This window comes from Pundamilia nyererei, unplaced genomic scaffold (genome assembly GCF_000239375.1).
Source record: "Pundamilia nyererei isolate P.nyererei 1_Seehausen unplaced genomic scaffold, PunNye1.0 scaffold00034, whole genome shotgun sequence".
NCBI classification, from domain to species: Eukaryota; Metazoa; Chordata; class Actinopteri; order Cichliformes; family Cichlidae; genus Pundamilia; species Pundamilia nyererei.
The window spans coordinates 979458-996676 of NW_005187435.1; the positions used below are offsets into that span (position 1 = coordinate 979458).

General features: G+C 41.1%; 1 protein-coding gene across 3 annotated transcripts in view; it reads left to right on the forward strand.

The window, feature by feature from the left end:
• arhgef10la (Rho guanine nucleotide exchange factor (GEF) 10-like a) overlaps positions 1 to 17219 on the forward strand; it is a 113193-nt gene that overhangs the window by 38322 nt on the left and 57652 nt on the right. For all 3 annotated transcript variants that reach the window (XM_005729674.1, XM_005729675.1, XM_013910015.1), the window contains 6 exons: positions 2457 to 2549; positions 3322 to 3492; positions 5477 to 5622; positions 6536 to 6708; positions 9536 to 9651; positions 10988 to 11115. In XM_005729674.1, coding sequence (XP_005729731.1) covers positions 2457 to 2549; positions 3322 to 3492; positions 5477 to 5622; positions 6536 to 6708; positions 9536 to 9651; positions 10988 to 11115 — 827 coding nt within the window. The remainder of the gene's footprint in view (positions 1 to 2456; positions 2550 to 3321; positions 3493 to 5476; positions 5623 to 6535; positions 6709 to 9535; positions 9652 to 10987; positions 11116 to 17219) is intronic.

The window sequence follows — 17219 nt, forward strand, 5'->3', positions numbered from 1 at the left end:
GTTGTAAATGACATTTCATAATATGGAATAATGGGACAAATCCATTGACAGAGAATTGGGGATATTGTGATTAAACTTAAAGCATAAACTTGATCTTTTTCCATCTGTGAGAATAGCCTTCTCACACATTAACATTTCTTCTCTTATCTGGAAAATACAGCAACTGTGCCTTTAGCTAGCAGACTGATTCTGAGTCAAACTGCACAGAAACAGTTTATGTGTTTGGTGATATTTGATGAGCATTTTTAAAGGCTGCATGGGGAACTGTTGCAACTTTAATGCCATCTGCATGCGAGCGCACGTGACAGACATGGGAAGAAAAACGAGGATGTGTTGAGATTGCAGGCAGCACCATGGGGTAACATTACTTTCTGATTTGTTGATTGAGTATCTGTTTTGCATCAGCTGGAAGCATCACCAAGCTGCAGCTCATAAAAAATTAACCCGATTAATATTATGTATTAAACTGCCTATCAGATTTAATTACTCATTAATTGCAGGTGCTTTAACACCTAGTTCCCGATCATTTTGGCCCACTTTTATCTCTGGTGGGAGCTGATGTTGATGTTACATGGTTAAAACAGTTAACCCCCCCCCACCCCCGTCTTTCTAACTCTCTTAATGGAGATACCTTTTAGTTCCTCATATATTAAGAAGCAACTCCAGGGTTTTTCTGGACACTTCTTATTAGTGTGGAGCGAGGAGTCCTACTCTGCCTCACTTGGTGTTTCCCACGACCTCTCTATTAAGTGAGAGTATTCAGATCATGTCCTGAATGAGGAGTCAGGTGAACGTCTACGGCATTCAGATTATCTGAGACAGTATTATGGTTTTATAGGCCATCTGTGTTAGACAGATTTGACTGTACATGACTGCCCTCCAAAAGGGAAATAGAGACGTTCTTTTTAAAACTGCTCTCACCTTCAACTGCCTGACACCACTCAAACATTTTAGTGCACCAAGCAGGAAAGAGCCCATCTCCAATGACGTCTTGCTTTGGCCAGATGTGGTGAAAAAGATTTTAATCTGATCATTTGAAATTCTTCCACTCAGGGGTCACCTTTGGTTTGCAAAGTTACCTTAAAAAAGTTGTGTTTGTCAGTGTGTGAACATTAGATCAGGTAGATACGATCTTAGAGATCACTGCCTTGTACTTGCAATTGTGTTTGAATAGGAGGGTGGTTGCAGACTACTGCCAACTTGTCTTTGTCAAATGATCGTGTGTAACTTGTCTTCTGTGTTAGTATTTTCTTTATACAAGATGTCTCGTCTTAAAGCCCATTTACAAGGAACACTATTGAGCCACAACTGATGGACAAGAAACAAGTTCAAATCTTTTACCATCATTAAGAAACACTGGTCTTTGATAACACTGCATGATCAAAAACTAATGGAATTATGACATGTAATGAATAAAAAAACCAGTAGCACAGAGGTGTTGTTTTCTATGAAAGACTGTGTTTTATTAATTCTTGCTGATGCATTTTCATGATAGCCAGTATGGGATCATAAAGGAGATATGTGAGAAAATATGATGAGCTAATAGTGGAGGTAGTCGTCAGCTTTTTTCATCAATTTCTTCTTTCATTTGAGGATGGAAGCTCATTTCCAGCGAGTGGCACGGGAGTAGCATTCGTATATTATTTGTATAATATTCAAATTACATTAAATTATGGACTTTTAAAAGTAAACATGGACAAAATACTCTCGTTTCACTTGTTAACTGGTTTAAATCACTGTTAAAGAAAATCAGTCAGTTTTCTTGTCCCATGATTCTACTAACAGGGACCACTAACACATAATTACATCTAATCTAGGGTGCATTACACACAACATAAAATGTCATACACCAATGACTCCCACCAGCATTAATGCTCCACCAGAACCATACTCGATGGGCTCAAAGGGATGCTTGGCCAAATCCAATTCCCCCTCAGCACAGACATGCCTGTTGTCCATAACTGACAACCTATCCTATTTCAAATAGCAGTCCAAACTAAAGTCAATAATGATCAGCAAAACAGTTTATGTTTTAGTTCCTAAACATAAAAAATGAGATGCAAAACGTCTTTTTCAATATTTCTTTTTTACAGTTTGGTTTATCCAAACTGTTCCACCATACAGTCTATTAAATAGGTCCAGTGATTTGTCTTTTTACACTGGCGGTGTCATCATGTCATAGACTTAACACTGCACCAAACGATATCTTTTCCTGACCTGCACCCACAGAAATACATTAGACATAACACACTCAAAGAAACTCCCCTTTTATGCACTCATATGACTAATACACCCTGTTTTTCATATCTTATTCACCCACTCACACACCCACACGTGGTCTAAAGAGAATTCTGACTAGATCCTTTTAAAGCCGGAATAACATAGTTTCCTCTTAATGGCCTTTTTTGAAAGACGTTTTCTCTAACTGCACAACTCTGTTTTTCTTTTGGTTTCAGAAAAAGCAGGCATCAAGTGTTGATCGGATCACTCTATATGGCCTGATGGTTAAGCCCATTCAGCGATTCCCTCAGTTCATACTGCTCCTGCAGGTATAAAGTGTTGTTTTTAGAGCCTAGTAATTTTATTTCTTTTATTTTAATCAATCTCTTTATGTCTTACTTGCTTTCAATATAAGAAACCTTGGTCACATTAAAGACTGAGTATATAGACTAATAAAGATGAAAAGCTGCAATGCAATGCAATTGATTATGGGTTTTAACTCCAAAGTACATTTCCTCGCATACTTTCAAAGCACGAAAAGTAGCTAGCCACATCAGTTTTTCATATTACTGTCTTTATGTCCTAGCTTCCATTTTCCATTTTGAGCAAAGATTTGGATTTGAGCTTGACTTGCTGGATCTGCAGTAGCTCATTTCATCCCTCAGTAGGCATTGATTATCCATGAATTCCAAAGATAAGTTATGAATGTGAATCAGGCATTTTCTTCCAGCCTAAACTCAGTACTCTAAAGAAGAAGTGTATGCATTAAATCATACATTACAGGGAAGTAGACCTGAAGGCGCAGAGGTGCAGCTGAGATGCATATCAAGAAAACATTTGACTTTTCACTGGGTCATAGATGCAGATGGAAGGCACAGCACAAGCATGTTAACAGACATCTGGGGGTTTTAAATCTGTTTTGTTGATTGTGTGCTTTATAGAGCTAACACTGGAAGATCAGTGTGATAAACATACAGTGAGCATTTGATCCTTCAGGCCACATTAATTCATTGTATTTTAGGATAAAGGTAAAAACACTGAATGGCTTATAATTCTAACAAGTTATACCTTTACTTAAAACTTTTTTGTGACCTTTTTTAGGACATGCTTAAGAATACGCCAAAAGGACATGTGGATCGCCTGCCCCTGCAGCTTGCTCTCACAGAGCTAGAGGTGCTGGCCGAGAAGCTGAATGAACAGAAACGAGTAGCCGACCAGATTGCAGAGACTCAGCAGCTAGCCCGCAGCGTTAGTGATCGCTTGCTCAGTAAGGTGACTGGATACGCATGCACTCCCGCATAAACATATCTGCATTTGCACACACGTACATATGCCCCAATCAAATCAGCTGTGAACCAGTCCACTGAGCCCTCTAACTCCACGTGTTGTTATCACTGTGAGCCAAACACCTAAAATTAAACTAGTATAAAGCAATCACTTATATCACTTTCCCAAACATTAATCTAGGGAGGCATTTTTATTTAGAGAAATTACCTCATAGAAACGATGCCCATTATCATCCCAAAACAGTACCAAATGCAGTGGCAGAGGCGTTGCTTCTCCATTACCACTCTGAAATTACAGTCCTGCTGCTGCGAATCTGAACAAATGCTGCTCTGAATAAGAAGAATTAGGGGGTAAATGAGACATTTAATTGGAAACTGTAAGAGAGCTATCTCTTTCACCCTGTCGCTCTCCCTCTTCCTTTCTCCCTCTCTCTCCTCTTTACCTCCTCTCTATTCCCCTCTTGCACTCCATTGCTTACTCTCTTGCTTACCTTCTCACTCAGCTTATATACTCTTCTTCTCTTTCTCTAGTGTGACTGCTTTTTTCTCTGTCTTCTTCACTTTTTCACCCTCCCCTTTTTACTTCTCTCTATCAGCCCCTGCTTTCCAGGACTCCGAGATGAGCTGATTCGGCCAATCTCCTCCACTCACACAGAATTCCATTTGCTGCGGTGACACTGCAGAATTCCAATAGGAAACACTCGCCTCTATTGCCCCCATAACTATCCAATGAAATATTCATTCTTTGTCTCAAAGTATCTAAGTCACCAGAACAGGACAGATAACCATGCGAGAGAGTTTCATACACGCACATACACAAATGCACTCACATGAGCGCACATGCACAGTGCACTGCCGTGTGTGTCTATTGATGCTTGAAGACTTTAAGAATGTATTCTCATAAGAGCCCACATCTCGAAGGAGCTGTATGGTTTTGTGCCCATCAAATAGCAGTCCGAGTCAGACTAATGAGTCATTCTGTGAGCTATCTGAGCCAAAATCAGCTACTTCTTGTAGATAAGACATTCTGTTTTCTGAAATGTGGTCAGCTGCGTTGTTGCACTGCAGGTTGTAGAATGAACGCAGCAAAGAGTTTCATTATTTGCTAAAATTCGTGCCTTTTAGCGAGCACAAATATCAATGTATCAGGATGTGAGCTTCATCTTTGAACTTAACCATTGCTTGCACTACAGTGGTATTCTTTTAATTGTGATGAGTCTAGCTTATTTTGGTGCAGTGTGCATAAAATAAAAGTATTGATTTAGCCAGTCATAAAAGAAGCTGGACCAAAGTGATAAAAAGCTTTCCTTTGCCATTTCTCTTAGACAAACATATGGATGACTGAAAAGGAAAGCATGTGCCAACATAGTGTAGCATAAATTCCATCTGTTATTGGATTCTTTAACTGTGTCTCTGTGTGGGTGTTCGTGTTAAAGGGGTGCACGCAACAGCTAATGCATTTGTATACCCGTGTAGTTGCCCTGTTGTGGTGGAAAGGATTGCATGTCCAAGTGTTCATAAGCTAAGCCAGTTTGGATTCTGTGTTAGTGGGATGGTGGAGAGCATAGTATAGGCAACAGGACAAGGAATAATTGTAAGCATATTTCTGAAGCATTGGGCGAAAAAAATCCGGGCAAACCTTTCTTGCCCTCAAATTAAACTGAAGGTTGGCTTTATGATCCTCTCTCATTACTTAAGAATAGTATGAAAAGCAGAGATAGGCAGAAGGGCATGCGTGGGCTTACTTTAACTAAGTCTGTAGAATAAACGTGCTTTAGATGTATTTGCGTATACATTCAGGACACACACATTAAACGACCTTGGGAAGGATGAGTGTGTTGCTAATCCCTGATGAGACATCTGTTCCTCCAAGCCTGACTTGTGCGTCCTCCAGGCACTGAACTCCAGAGGACTGGCCCTTTGTGATACTGTCTTCTCTGCCTCTGATCTGATTGCTGTGTCCCTTTTAGCAACTGAACTCGGAGCAGGGGTCACTCGTCCTTTGTGAGACGCTTATTGAGACTGTGTATGGTGAGCGGGGACAAGTCCTGAAGTCGAAGGAGAGAAAGGTCTTCCTCTTTGATGATGTACTCATCTGTGCCAACATAAATGTCAAGTAAGTCCCTCTTGTAGAGCAAATTGAGCTAAATGCCCTTGCATCCTAGAACACTTTGCTAATGCGTTCCTAATGTGTAGTTCTAGCATGAAGTTGTGTGCAAGTTGCGAAAAGACAGTGTGGTACGCTGCACGGTTAGAAGAAATTGCTATTAGGTGGCAAAAGGCTCTAATGTTGTGCCCTAGGTTTCGCAAAGATATTTTGGCAAACTGCATAGTAAAGAGAAATAGCTGCTAGGGGTTTTGAGCACTATCTGGAATTGCAGCAGCTTTATCAGCTTTAAACAAATGGTAGAATACCTAACTACAGCTTCAGGACTTCTAGATTACTGACATAAAACATTTTTTGGTTTCTGTCCAATTTATCTTATGTGACAGCACCATTGATCACATCTCTCTCTCTCGCTCACTCTCTTTCTGCATTTCTCTCACTCTTCCCTGTCTCTTTCTGTCTGTCCCTCTCTTTCTTGAGAGAAGTAAACAGGAAAGGGATTTTGTATATTTTGCAAAGCCCCTGTCAAAGATGTCGCTTAAAGCCTTCTTGTTCAGCCTTCAAAGCAATTATCACTCTTCGTCTCATTCAACTCGAGTGTCCCGAAGTTGACTTTGTCTGCCCTCCAGGAACTTGACAAACCGATCACAATGTTGATTGTCTGCGTGATTACAGGAATACATGAATAGCAATGAACTCCTCCTCACAGCCAGGGGTACAATTTTGGTGAGGAACATGGGTGATCATAAAAATTCTAATTCCCACTACCAACCACCTTTGTAACATTTCGCAGAGCATCTCGTTCCATCGAGTGTTTGGTGTAGTGCTTTTAGCGGGAGCATTTGGCTAGAGCGAGGTTTTCTCTTGAGTTGTTTTCCTTTTAATTACATCCCTCCTTTTTCTCTCTCTCCGTCTCTAACAGAGGGCCTCCAGATATCAGCAGCCTAGTCCCTGTTGGCCCCAAGTACACCATTAAGTGGAGCGCCCCCCTACTACAGGTGCAAGTAGTAGAAGTTGGGCAGGAGGGCTCTCAAAGCAAAGACACCTTGTTCCAGCAGAGTGGGGCTAAGAGGCCAAGTGGTACCTTCACGTCAGGTAAAAACAAGAATGCGAACACGCCAAACTGTCTTTTCTCATTTATTTTGTTAATCTCATCACTGGGACTGACTGTTAGCCCCAGCCCTTGCTTCCGACTCAGCAAGCCTAATCTGTTTCTGTTCTGAAGCATCGCATGGAGGGGAGGAGATGTGTCCGCGCTGCTTGTCACTCTGATTGAGGATGTGTTTGTGAGGAGGATAGTGATGATGGTCACTTGTTCTCATCTGCCTGGGGTGTTTTATCTTGGAGAGCGATGTGGGGCTAGTGAGCCCCCTGCTGCATCATCCTCGCAGTCTCATTTCACTCTCTGATAGACCACAAACACATCTAGAGTGGAGTCATCAATCTGCAGAGATTATTCCCTCCCTTTCCAGGCCCAATTAGAGAGCCAGTAGCTGTAGATAGGAATCTGTGGTTGAAACACTAGTTCTCCCACCACCCCTCACAAAACTCTGGTGTATACAGAGCTTGACGAGATCCCTGATAAATGTGCCATGGGAAAAGGGAGATACAAAGCCTTATCAGGATGTAATGCTACACACTTTTTAAAGTTGCAGCTCCATGACTTAAATATTAATGGCGCCTTCTTCAGAGCTCTCCGTGTCACGCTCGGTGAGCTGCTAGTGTTTTGAGAGTTGGTTTAGATTCTCAGAGGATTTAGTTTTTGCAGTTGTTCAGGTAGTCTGTGGTTGTATACTCACTACATTGCTGCAAGGTTTTGGGATCGTTTAGGGTTAGCTCTCACCCACCTGTCTGTCTTCCTTACCTGTGTACAACTCTGCAAATGTTATGCCCCTGAGAGGTGCTGGATACTGATTCTAACATTCTCTGTTCTCTTTTTTTGCCATTTCGACACAGTGTGGTAATCATAATCATGTCTATCCAGAAGCCTCTCTGAACATCTGGGGGCTGTTTCCCAAATTTTCATTCTGACTGGCTGTCCCATCTATTTAGAGTCCCCTGTGATGTCATTCAGGTTTCGGGTGTCTAGTCTAAATCCTTCTCTTGCTCAGCATGGCTCAAAATGGAGTCATTTTTCATCTTCTGCAGGCCCCAGTACCCTTCTTTATTGAAGAAAGCTGGCCTTCAGGGACATGCAGGCCAGTCTTTTTTACTCTACCCAATGAATCTGCCTGTGTCTCTATCGTGTTGTCTCTCTACTTCTTTTTACTAATACACAGAAGACCCGACAATGTTTATGGGTTGTTGTTTTTTTATTTCCTGAAAAGCCAATTGTGCCATTTGTTTACTCTCATGCTGTCTTACCTCGTTTTGCCCTTTTTATTGCTGCTTCCCTTTTGACCCACTCCCAGAAAAGCTATTTTTTTTGTCAGAAGTGTAACAGCGGGCTTTGGCTGGGAGTCAGACAAGGACTTTGGTGCAGGTGTGAATCTGCATTGTCTCTAAAGCTACCAGCTAACATTACCGGTACAGCAGCTGAGTGCAAGGATGGACCCCTCTGGGCTCAAGCCTTCCACACCAGTGAGTTATATGCCTGGCGGCTCGTGTGGATAGCCGTGTCTGAGTGTATAAACCATATCGTGCCTCACCAACTGGATTACGCTGGATTACAACTCAGCACATTCACCTCTCTGGCCATAGCCAACAGCAAGCCCGCAAGGACTCGACAAACCTGCACAGGGTTCCCGGCAGTCTCCTCGGGGAGAAAAGAAAAACGTTGTTTTTGCGGCTCGCAGCCCACCTCTTTGTATTCAGATGTCTCACCTATTGATTTCCTTCCACAGATGACAGATGTCACTGTCTCTCTGTGTCAAAGATCCCATTAAACCCCAAAAGCTGCAATGGAGCTTTTTAGATGAACAATACCAGGCTACCTCTCTCTGTCTCTCTCCCTTCCCTATTTTGGCTATACCCTAATATCACGTATGCACGTGAATACACAGAAAGCTGCAGGTCCCATTGGACATGCATGCCTCACCAAGCCTGCCCACCAGCTCTGCTCTTCTACTACTTTATTGTGTGGTAGTGATGACAGTGCAGGACAGCTCTGGAGCAAAAGCTACCTGCAGAATTTAATTAGGTGGTTCTCATAGTGCCTGCTGCTTGGGAGATGTGGGCCAGGGGAGCTAGGACTGAGGATGGCAGACAGGAGGAGACGCAACTATTGATTCCTGGCAGTAGGAGAGAGAGACTTTGAAGGAAGCGGAGCTCAAATCGATGCTGAATTTTGCGTCTAATGAGACACCTGCATTCCTTTTGGCCAGTAAAAGGGCATCATGGCTCCAAGTAACAGTTTCTCCATCTAATTTTTTTTTTTACTCATAAATTCACTCTCTGTAGTTCAACAAATAATTAAGATCGATCCATCTGCACATCGAACCTCTTTTATTAGTGCCACTGGAGTTTCAACAAAAGCAACTTTTCTTTCAGCACTTCCATGAGTTCTAAGGAACAACGTCACCATGTTCTTTACAGTTTTTGAACACTGTGACCTTGAAGCTTTTGCTTAAATATATAAAATTCTTTTAAAACCTAATCTGGCCAGTTGGTCCATAAACTGAGTACATTTATAATATAAACTGAAGTGGGATTGAATCAATTTATTTTTTATCACTCAATTAACGAGTGATACCGATACCGGTCCGAGGCCCGGAGGTTGGGGACTGCTGCTGTAAACTGTCCACTTGTTACAGCTTCTCAAACCTGAAAAGTCTCTTCATTATTATTCACATTTATTTTTGTAACAGTAGCATATGTAATATATTCCCTCATTACTAGCAGTTGTTGAACAACGTCTTATTCTTTAAATAATAGTAGAGGTGGTCATTTCATAAACTCTCCAACTTTGTGCGTTGTCTCTTAGGTAGAGCAATCCTAGGCCCTCCACGGCTTTACCAGGAGCTACAAGAGCTACAACATGACCTTTCTGTTGTGGAAGAGGTCACTCTGCTCGTGGGTACATTGGAAGGGACATATCAGGTACTTGTCTCTTTATGCAACTTTTGCTGTTCCCGGAGTGTCTCACAGGGAAGTGTGTATCCCAGAACATTTGTAGTACAGCAAAATTAGCTGAAAGACAAGGCACTGGACATTGGCTTTGTCAGTCCAGCTGACTCTACAGGCCAAACCACAAAAGTCACAGTGTGTCGTTTGGCATATGGCTGCAAAGGCTAAATCTCTCAGAGTTTGCTTAGAGAACTTAATTGTCAACTATAGAAAAAGAAGAAAAAAAAATTGCACTGACCTTGAGGCATGCTGTTCTCCTCTCAGAAACCGCTTTCAGCATCACAAATTATTCATAAATGCGTTATCTCAAGGCATGGAATGGAAATGGTTGAAGTATGGAATGTGTTCTGTAAACTGACAATACCTTCTAAGCCTTGAGAACACACTGAAGATTCACAGAGGTAGCAAAGACAACAATGAAGTATGCTCAGTTAAATTAAATCTCTGAACTCAGTGTAAACTCAGTGATCACATTTGGATAGTGAAAAGACCGTTTGGGGAGTCTGTTTCTGTTCCTGTAAAAGATATTGCAAAAGGCTTCAAGATGTTTTAAGTATGAACAATGAGATGTATAATATGCTTCTCGGATCACTGGTTTCAAATTCGTCTAATTATCAATAGTAGCACAACTGTGAGAATGAGATGCACCTCTCATATATTAAAGGAGTGTCAGATTTGTTATGTTGCAAAAGAAGCTGTCAGTACCCCTCCTGCAGAGTTTAAATCAGGGCACAGTAGTGCAGCACTGTCACATTAACAGTGCCATACACTGCATACAGTAACACCTCCGGGGAGGTATACTCCAGCAATCACCAAAGAACCTCTCAGGCTAATGGTGGCACCTTTGCCTCCCTGCACTTAATGAGCATAATGTCCTCAGGAAGAGTGATATTCGCCTTGCACTAAATGACATTCACTTTCCACAGAGTTCTAATATTGTCCGCTGAACAAATAGACAGAATATCTCTGCACAGCTCATTGACTTCAGAAAATTGATTTGATTCTGTTTGACTTGAGGGTCTATGTTTTACTGTAAAATGGATACTGGTACTGAAGTCAATTCAGAATTTCACTTGATAAGATAAAAATGCTTGTTCAATATGTTATTTGAAGCACATTGCCTCAAATCACCTACTGCAGTTTTTTTTTTTTCTCAAATGGATGTGTGGCAGTTTCTCAGTTTGTGTGCAACAGTATCAAGTACATCTATAGTATACACCTGTGCTCGGTGCACTTGGGTCTGTGCTAGATGACCTAGTGTACGCTAGAACTGAGAAACAATTTTTAACTGTGTGTTTTTCTGTCAAAGAACCTCAACACCACTGTGGCCCAGGACTGGTGTCTGGCTCTGCAGAGGCTTATCCGCATCAAAGAAGAACAGATCCAGAGTGCTAACAAATGTCGCTTACGCCTGCAGGTGCCTGGCAGGCCAGACAAGTGAGTAGTATTTCACATACAGATGTGGATCCAAGTAAAATGTACTGTTTAAGTGTATATGACATGAAGAGTAAAAACAAAACAAAACACCATTAACAGTAGTTCAAAAGTGTTTTTTGGTAAATGGTTTAAATGTTCAAATGATGAAATTACCAAACACTGACACAACCTGGCAGTCACATAAACCACTAAACGATAACACCCAGTGATGAGCGTTTTATAACCAATGATTATATTAATTAGTTATTATATTACTGTGCATGTTCTATCACCGTGGAGAATTAGGCTTATGCTCGGCTAGAATCCATGCTCCCTATGCTTTGCAACATTTTTACTTTTCCATGCCAAGCAGCCGCCGAGGCTGATAGATGAAGCCCATGCGCAACGCAAAAAAACTGCAGTTCCTCAATTGGACACTTGAGCTTGAGTCATTTAAAAATTCCAACATTTTAGTAGAAATAAACATGTTTAAAATCGAATTGAAAAGATGTTTTTGGTCTTTATGATTTACTTATTTTTTTATATAACTGGCATACAACATATATTTCAACCATTTAAATTATATAAAGGCTTAAAGTTGTGACTTATTTGGTTTTTGGCACTTGGTGAGTGCTATTTTGTCTCTGTTGTGAGAGTGAGAAAAGTGGTGCTTAAAAACACAAAAATCTACAACCACAATTTAAAAAAAAATGTTTGAACGTTGTGTAACTTGCAAATCTATACAGAATGTAATAAGTTACAGATATTGTGTTTTAAACTGACAAAAATCTAAAAGATAAAAAATGGCAGAAAAATTCAAAAAACGTTCCAGAAACATCTGGAAACTGAGGAGACCAGTTGCTTGATTTGTGGGAGAATAATGTTGTCCCCTTATTGTCGGATATAGGATTCTAGCTGCTCCTTGGTTTTCTTTGCTCTTTGTTTTTTTTCTGTTCCGTGTTATCAAATGTTTTTATTTGTCAAAGTCTGGACTGCAGAAAGGTCAGTTCAGGACTCAGACTCTTTCATTCCTAAGCCTTGTTGTTGTAATAGGTGTAGTATGCGGGACAGTATTGTCTTACTGAAATATTCAAGGTTGGTCTAAAAACTCTACATATACACCTTTCTGTATTAATGGTGCCATTTCCGTATGCACAAGTCCATACAGTCAGGATTTGTTATTTTGCTCTGATAACAAGCTGGGTGGTCTTTCTTCTCTTTAGTCTGAAGAACATGGCTTACATTTTTTCAAAAAAAGAATTTACAGTTTTCCGTTTTCCACTTTGCCTCTTTCAATTTAAACGAGTCTTGGCTCAGAGAAGACAGCAGCGTTTCTGGATCACGGTCACATATGGCTTCTTCTTTGCATGGTATAGCTTTACCTTACATGTGTGGATGGCATTGCAATCTGTGTTTACAGACGCTGATTTCTGGAAATGAGTCCATGCAGTGATTGACACGACAAAGTCAAGTCTATTTTAATGCAGTGCTGTCCAAGGGCCCAAAGGTTATGAGCATCCAATACTGAGTTTTGACCTTGTCCCTTGCACACAGAGATTTCTCCAGTCACTCTCCATTTTGTGTTGATATTATGTATTATTATGATGATAAGAAATTCAAAGTCTTTGCACTGGGGAATTTTTTTCTGACAGGGCAGTTTTTTGCAGAATGGTAAACCTCTTTGAGGCTCTTTTTTTATACCCAGTCACATTGCTGACCTGTTGCCAATTAGCTTAATTAGTTGCAAAATGTTCCTCCAGCTGTTTCTTTTTAGTACCATTTACTTTTCCAGCCTTTTGCTTACAACTTTTTAGAGTTGTGTTACAGCCATTCCATTCCATTACTAGCATAAGCTGATTACAGCTCTAGGGCTTTTCTAATGGCTGTCCACAAACCGGTCGCTGATTTCACAGTGGGTACATCCATCTTTTATATACAGTCAGTTACAGTTCCAGCTGGCAAAAGCTGTGGCTGGAAGCTTTCTGTTTTTGGGTACATTTGTGCATATGTTGATACATCTCACAACATTTCTTAAGTGCCTTGAGGAAACATTTACAGCTTTGGCACAAAAATTCACTTGGACTCATTTGATTAGATTTTAGAATTCAGAGGTTAATCTCCTGTTTCAAGAACACAGCATCTCAGGAACACTTGAATTCATTTATATTTGCAGCAAATGGTCACGAGCAAATGTTGAAACAAATGTTTTTGGCATTTTTTTTTTTTTTTAAATTGACTTTTTATTTATGGTATTTTTTTAAATGCCTAAATTCATATATTTTTATATTTGTTAATGTGAGAGAGGCAGAAAATACTGGAAGAAAAATAGGAATGGGTAAAAGCAGCAGGAATTGTGGTGACATACATGCTCTTAGAACCGTGGGCCAACAGGCACCTTGACCTTTTGCAAATCAGAGGTGGGAACAGTTTGTTCTGTCGTGACTGCGTAATTACCCAACTCAAATAATTCATTTTATTCAGTGCTTGGATTGAATAATGAATTGTCTCCACGAAATTTTCTTTTTCGAGCGTATAATGAGAAACGTTTTTTGCTTTGGCCTTTACTTAACTCTCGGCCCCTAATGTGTAATTTTGATGAATTGCCCGGTAATATCTTTCTACATTTACGGTGTGTTTATAGTGTCTTGAAATGCAAGATATTCGGTCCTATAATTGGATTTCCTAATATAAATGTTGTAGTCTTATAGTTCTTTTATTTAGTTTTATTAAGTCACAGAAAAATTTCAGGCATGTTTTCTTCAATAGTCCAAACACAAAACAACATTTGATTTTTTTTATTGTCTTAGGTTAAAATACAAAGCTGCATACAATGCACAGAAGGTTACCTTGCACAGAAGTGCTAGTGTTACATGTTGAGGTGCATCCTGGTGGGTGGATTGACTAATGAATGACTGAACACCTACTTAGAGACCAACAAAGACGGCAAGGAGAGAGCATATGAGTAGCTTAGAGTGCTGGAACAAGAACTGGAAAATAGCAAATAATGGCAGATTATAATGGATTCCATTTCGTGGCTTCTGCTGGGAATAGGATAAGAAAGAGGCAAGGGAGGACAAAAAGAGAAAGATTGCGATAAAGAAGCCAGAGCCCTGCTGAGACATACTAAGCAGGGGGAGGAGAGGAAGAAAGAAAGAGTGAGAGTGATGAGCGACCTCCCCCATGAAAGATTTGGCTTGGTGCCGGCAGGGCAGCGGCAGTCAGAAGAGTGGGCCTAATGCTTCAGAGCCAGAGAGAATCTAACTGTGCCAAACCAAGCTAAAGTGACAGCTTGAGCAGCGGAGCTGTGCAGATCACTTCTCCCACATCTCCTAGCTTCCTCATCGGCTGTCACACCAGGCCTGCAGGGCCAATCTGCTTACTCAGATGTTTGGTAGAGCCAGATGCCACGCTTACAAGAGAGTCCCCGAATTCCCCTTTAAGGGGTACCCTATTTGCTGAGTTCCTGTGATAATGTCATTAGCAACTGAACTGACAAGGAGATTCCCCACCCCGACATATGTCCAAGCTGTATATTTGTACTTAAAAATTCAATACTGTAGAGCAAGACTCGTGTTGAAATCATACTTGGAGTTTTTGTGGTGACGTAAAAGATAACAATGTCAGCTGAAAGAGAGAAATCTCCTGTAGGGAAAAAGAGCCAATTCTGGTTGTGTGATAGCAATCTAATTGAGGCTGGGCCTCAGTGCTGGGTGGCTGGACCGGCAGTGAGCCTCGGGGCTGGGGTGACAGGTGGCACAGCGGGTACCCGAGCCATTCTGACACTACCCAGGGTGCAATAGCAGCAGATTGTAGGGGAGAGCAGTGGACAGACTGGCTCTATTTCTCTCAAACACACATGCGCACACACACGCGCACACATTGTTTTTTTCCTGGTTCACAATTTCTGGTTCACAGTCTGTGTTTCTTAGAAATGCACGCACACACACTCACGCACGCTCACTCACTCACTCACTCACTCACTCACTCACTCACTCACTCACTCACTCACTCACTCACTCACTCACACACACACACACACACACACGCACACACAGCTCCTTCCTAACTGTCTTTTTTCCGTTTTGTGACTAGTATGATTCATAAGCATCACACTGCTTCCAGCACCTGTATGTTACATGTATTCACATATACTTCCCACTGACAAATGCAGCTGCAAAAAGAGCAAGCATGTATTTCACACGATGAGGCACACACATTATGGGGCAGAAACATAGATACACACTCTCGCACGCAGAGCTAAGCCTTTGCTCTGCTGGTGAGAGAGTGGGACCGCAGCAGGGACCCCCTGTACTGAGTTGGTCCCCTCCTGTCTGGCCGCAAGCGACTCTCTGCAGTCAGGCAGCACATCACAGCCTCCACACTGCAAACAGACGAGTACGTGGAGAGAATCCCGACTGCTGCCTCAAAGGCACCAGCCTACGTGTGACAGCAGTTCATTAACATCCTCTTTTACTGCGTCTGCAGGAGCAACCACAGGCATAGATTCATGGACCATACTGGCAAGCGATAGATACAGAGTTCAAATTTCATAGTTTAACCAAATGTGTTTGTTGCTTCATCCACTTACACCACCAGAACAGCATACACAAAAGAGCAGTAGCAGAGAAACATTTTTTTCTTCCTTTTTTTATTTAACGGAAGCTTTTATGTGCCGAATGCCTGCAAGGCAGGTGGCAGTACTTCAGCTCGCAGTCAGATGACTGATTTCTAGTGCATTCTGACTGAAAGTCTTATCTTTGCATCTGGACAACAGAGGTTTTTCTTTGATAGTTCCACGTGTCTAACAAGAAACATACAGAAGGCATGACTTGATATTAGTACCGGAAGCCCTAGTTTCAGGAAAAGGTTTCTTACTTGGACTACTTTTTTAGCTTTAGATTAAAGTTATTCATGCTTTGTCCAACTCTCAGATGTTGTCTGTCACACAAATAAAAGGGGACTAAAATAGAATTGAACTTTACATTACTCTTTTAGTAGAAATTGATAATTAACGACAAGCAAATCTGCCGCTTGAACAGGCAGCAAACTAACTGAATTGTTTGCAGGGAAGGGCAGCGGAGTAACTAAATAACAGGATGACTCTTTTAATTAAGCACAGCTGGACTGAAGAGAAGGGATCTTGTGTCGGCACTTCTGTGATTTAGTTACCATTTAGTTATCTGGAACAATGAGACATATATATATATACTGAGGTTGGCAGGTGAGGCAAATCATCAGGCTGATGAGTAAAAGCACACAACAGAGTGAGGATCCTGGCCACCGGCCTAAGTACTGGAAAGCATCCAGGGCAGCGGGAGACACTTGTCCCAAATTTCTGAAGATGGCAGTGTTAGTATAACATCTGTAACATACTTGTGAATACATACTTATGTGAAAGGCACACCACCTTTGCACCTACCTGCGCTGTTCTTCTATTTATAGCCACTTTTATCCAGGGACAGGTTGCTCTTTTGTTTCTTTTTCTCCCTTCTTATTCCCACATGTACAATACCCACATTCGCACAAGTATGTGGCAAAGAATAACCACCGTTCTCGACTATGTGCTAGTTATCGTTTGTAGTGGGGCTGGAGCTGAGGGGCACCTAAGACACGTTTTCCATGGTCAGCTTTAAGTGGAAACATTTTACTCACTGCTCGAGCAGTCAGGGCTGCTGGAGGAGTATGCTCTCATTAACTGAAGAGGTATCTTATATTATCTGAACCTGTTTCCACAAGAACATATTCATAAATAGCTTTTTGTTATGTATTGATTTTTTTTTGTATAAATGCTTCTAACCTTTACACCATGAATTAATTACTAGATACCACTCAATTTAGATGTCAAATGTTGCTCTAAACCTTTATTTATATCTCCAGCGCAGTAACATCAATGAGATAGTGGACGGCCCACTCAGCTGTCTGTTCTCCCCTTTATAGTTATAAAGATATGATTCTTGTGAGTTAACATTAACTTTTCATAATGCAAAGAAAAATAACTTGTACTAACAACAACTCTGCCAAGCTCACAGAAATCTTTAAATGAATAATTCCATATAGCTAGAGAAAGTGGGGGAAAAAACCCACTTCACATCAAACACTGCTTATTTTAAATGTAGCCTTAAGCT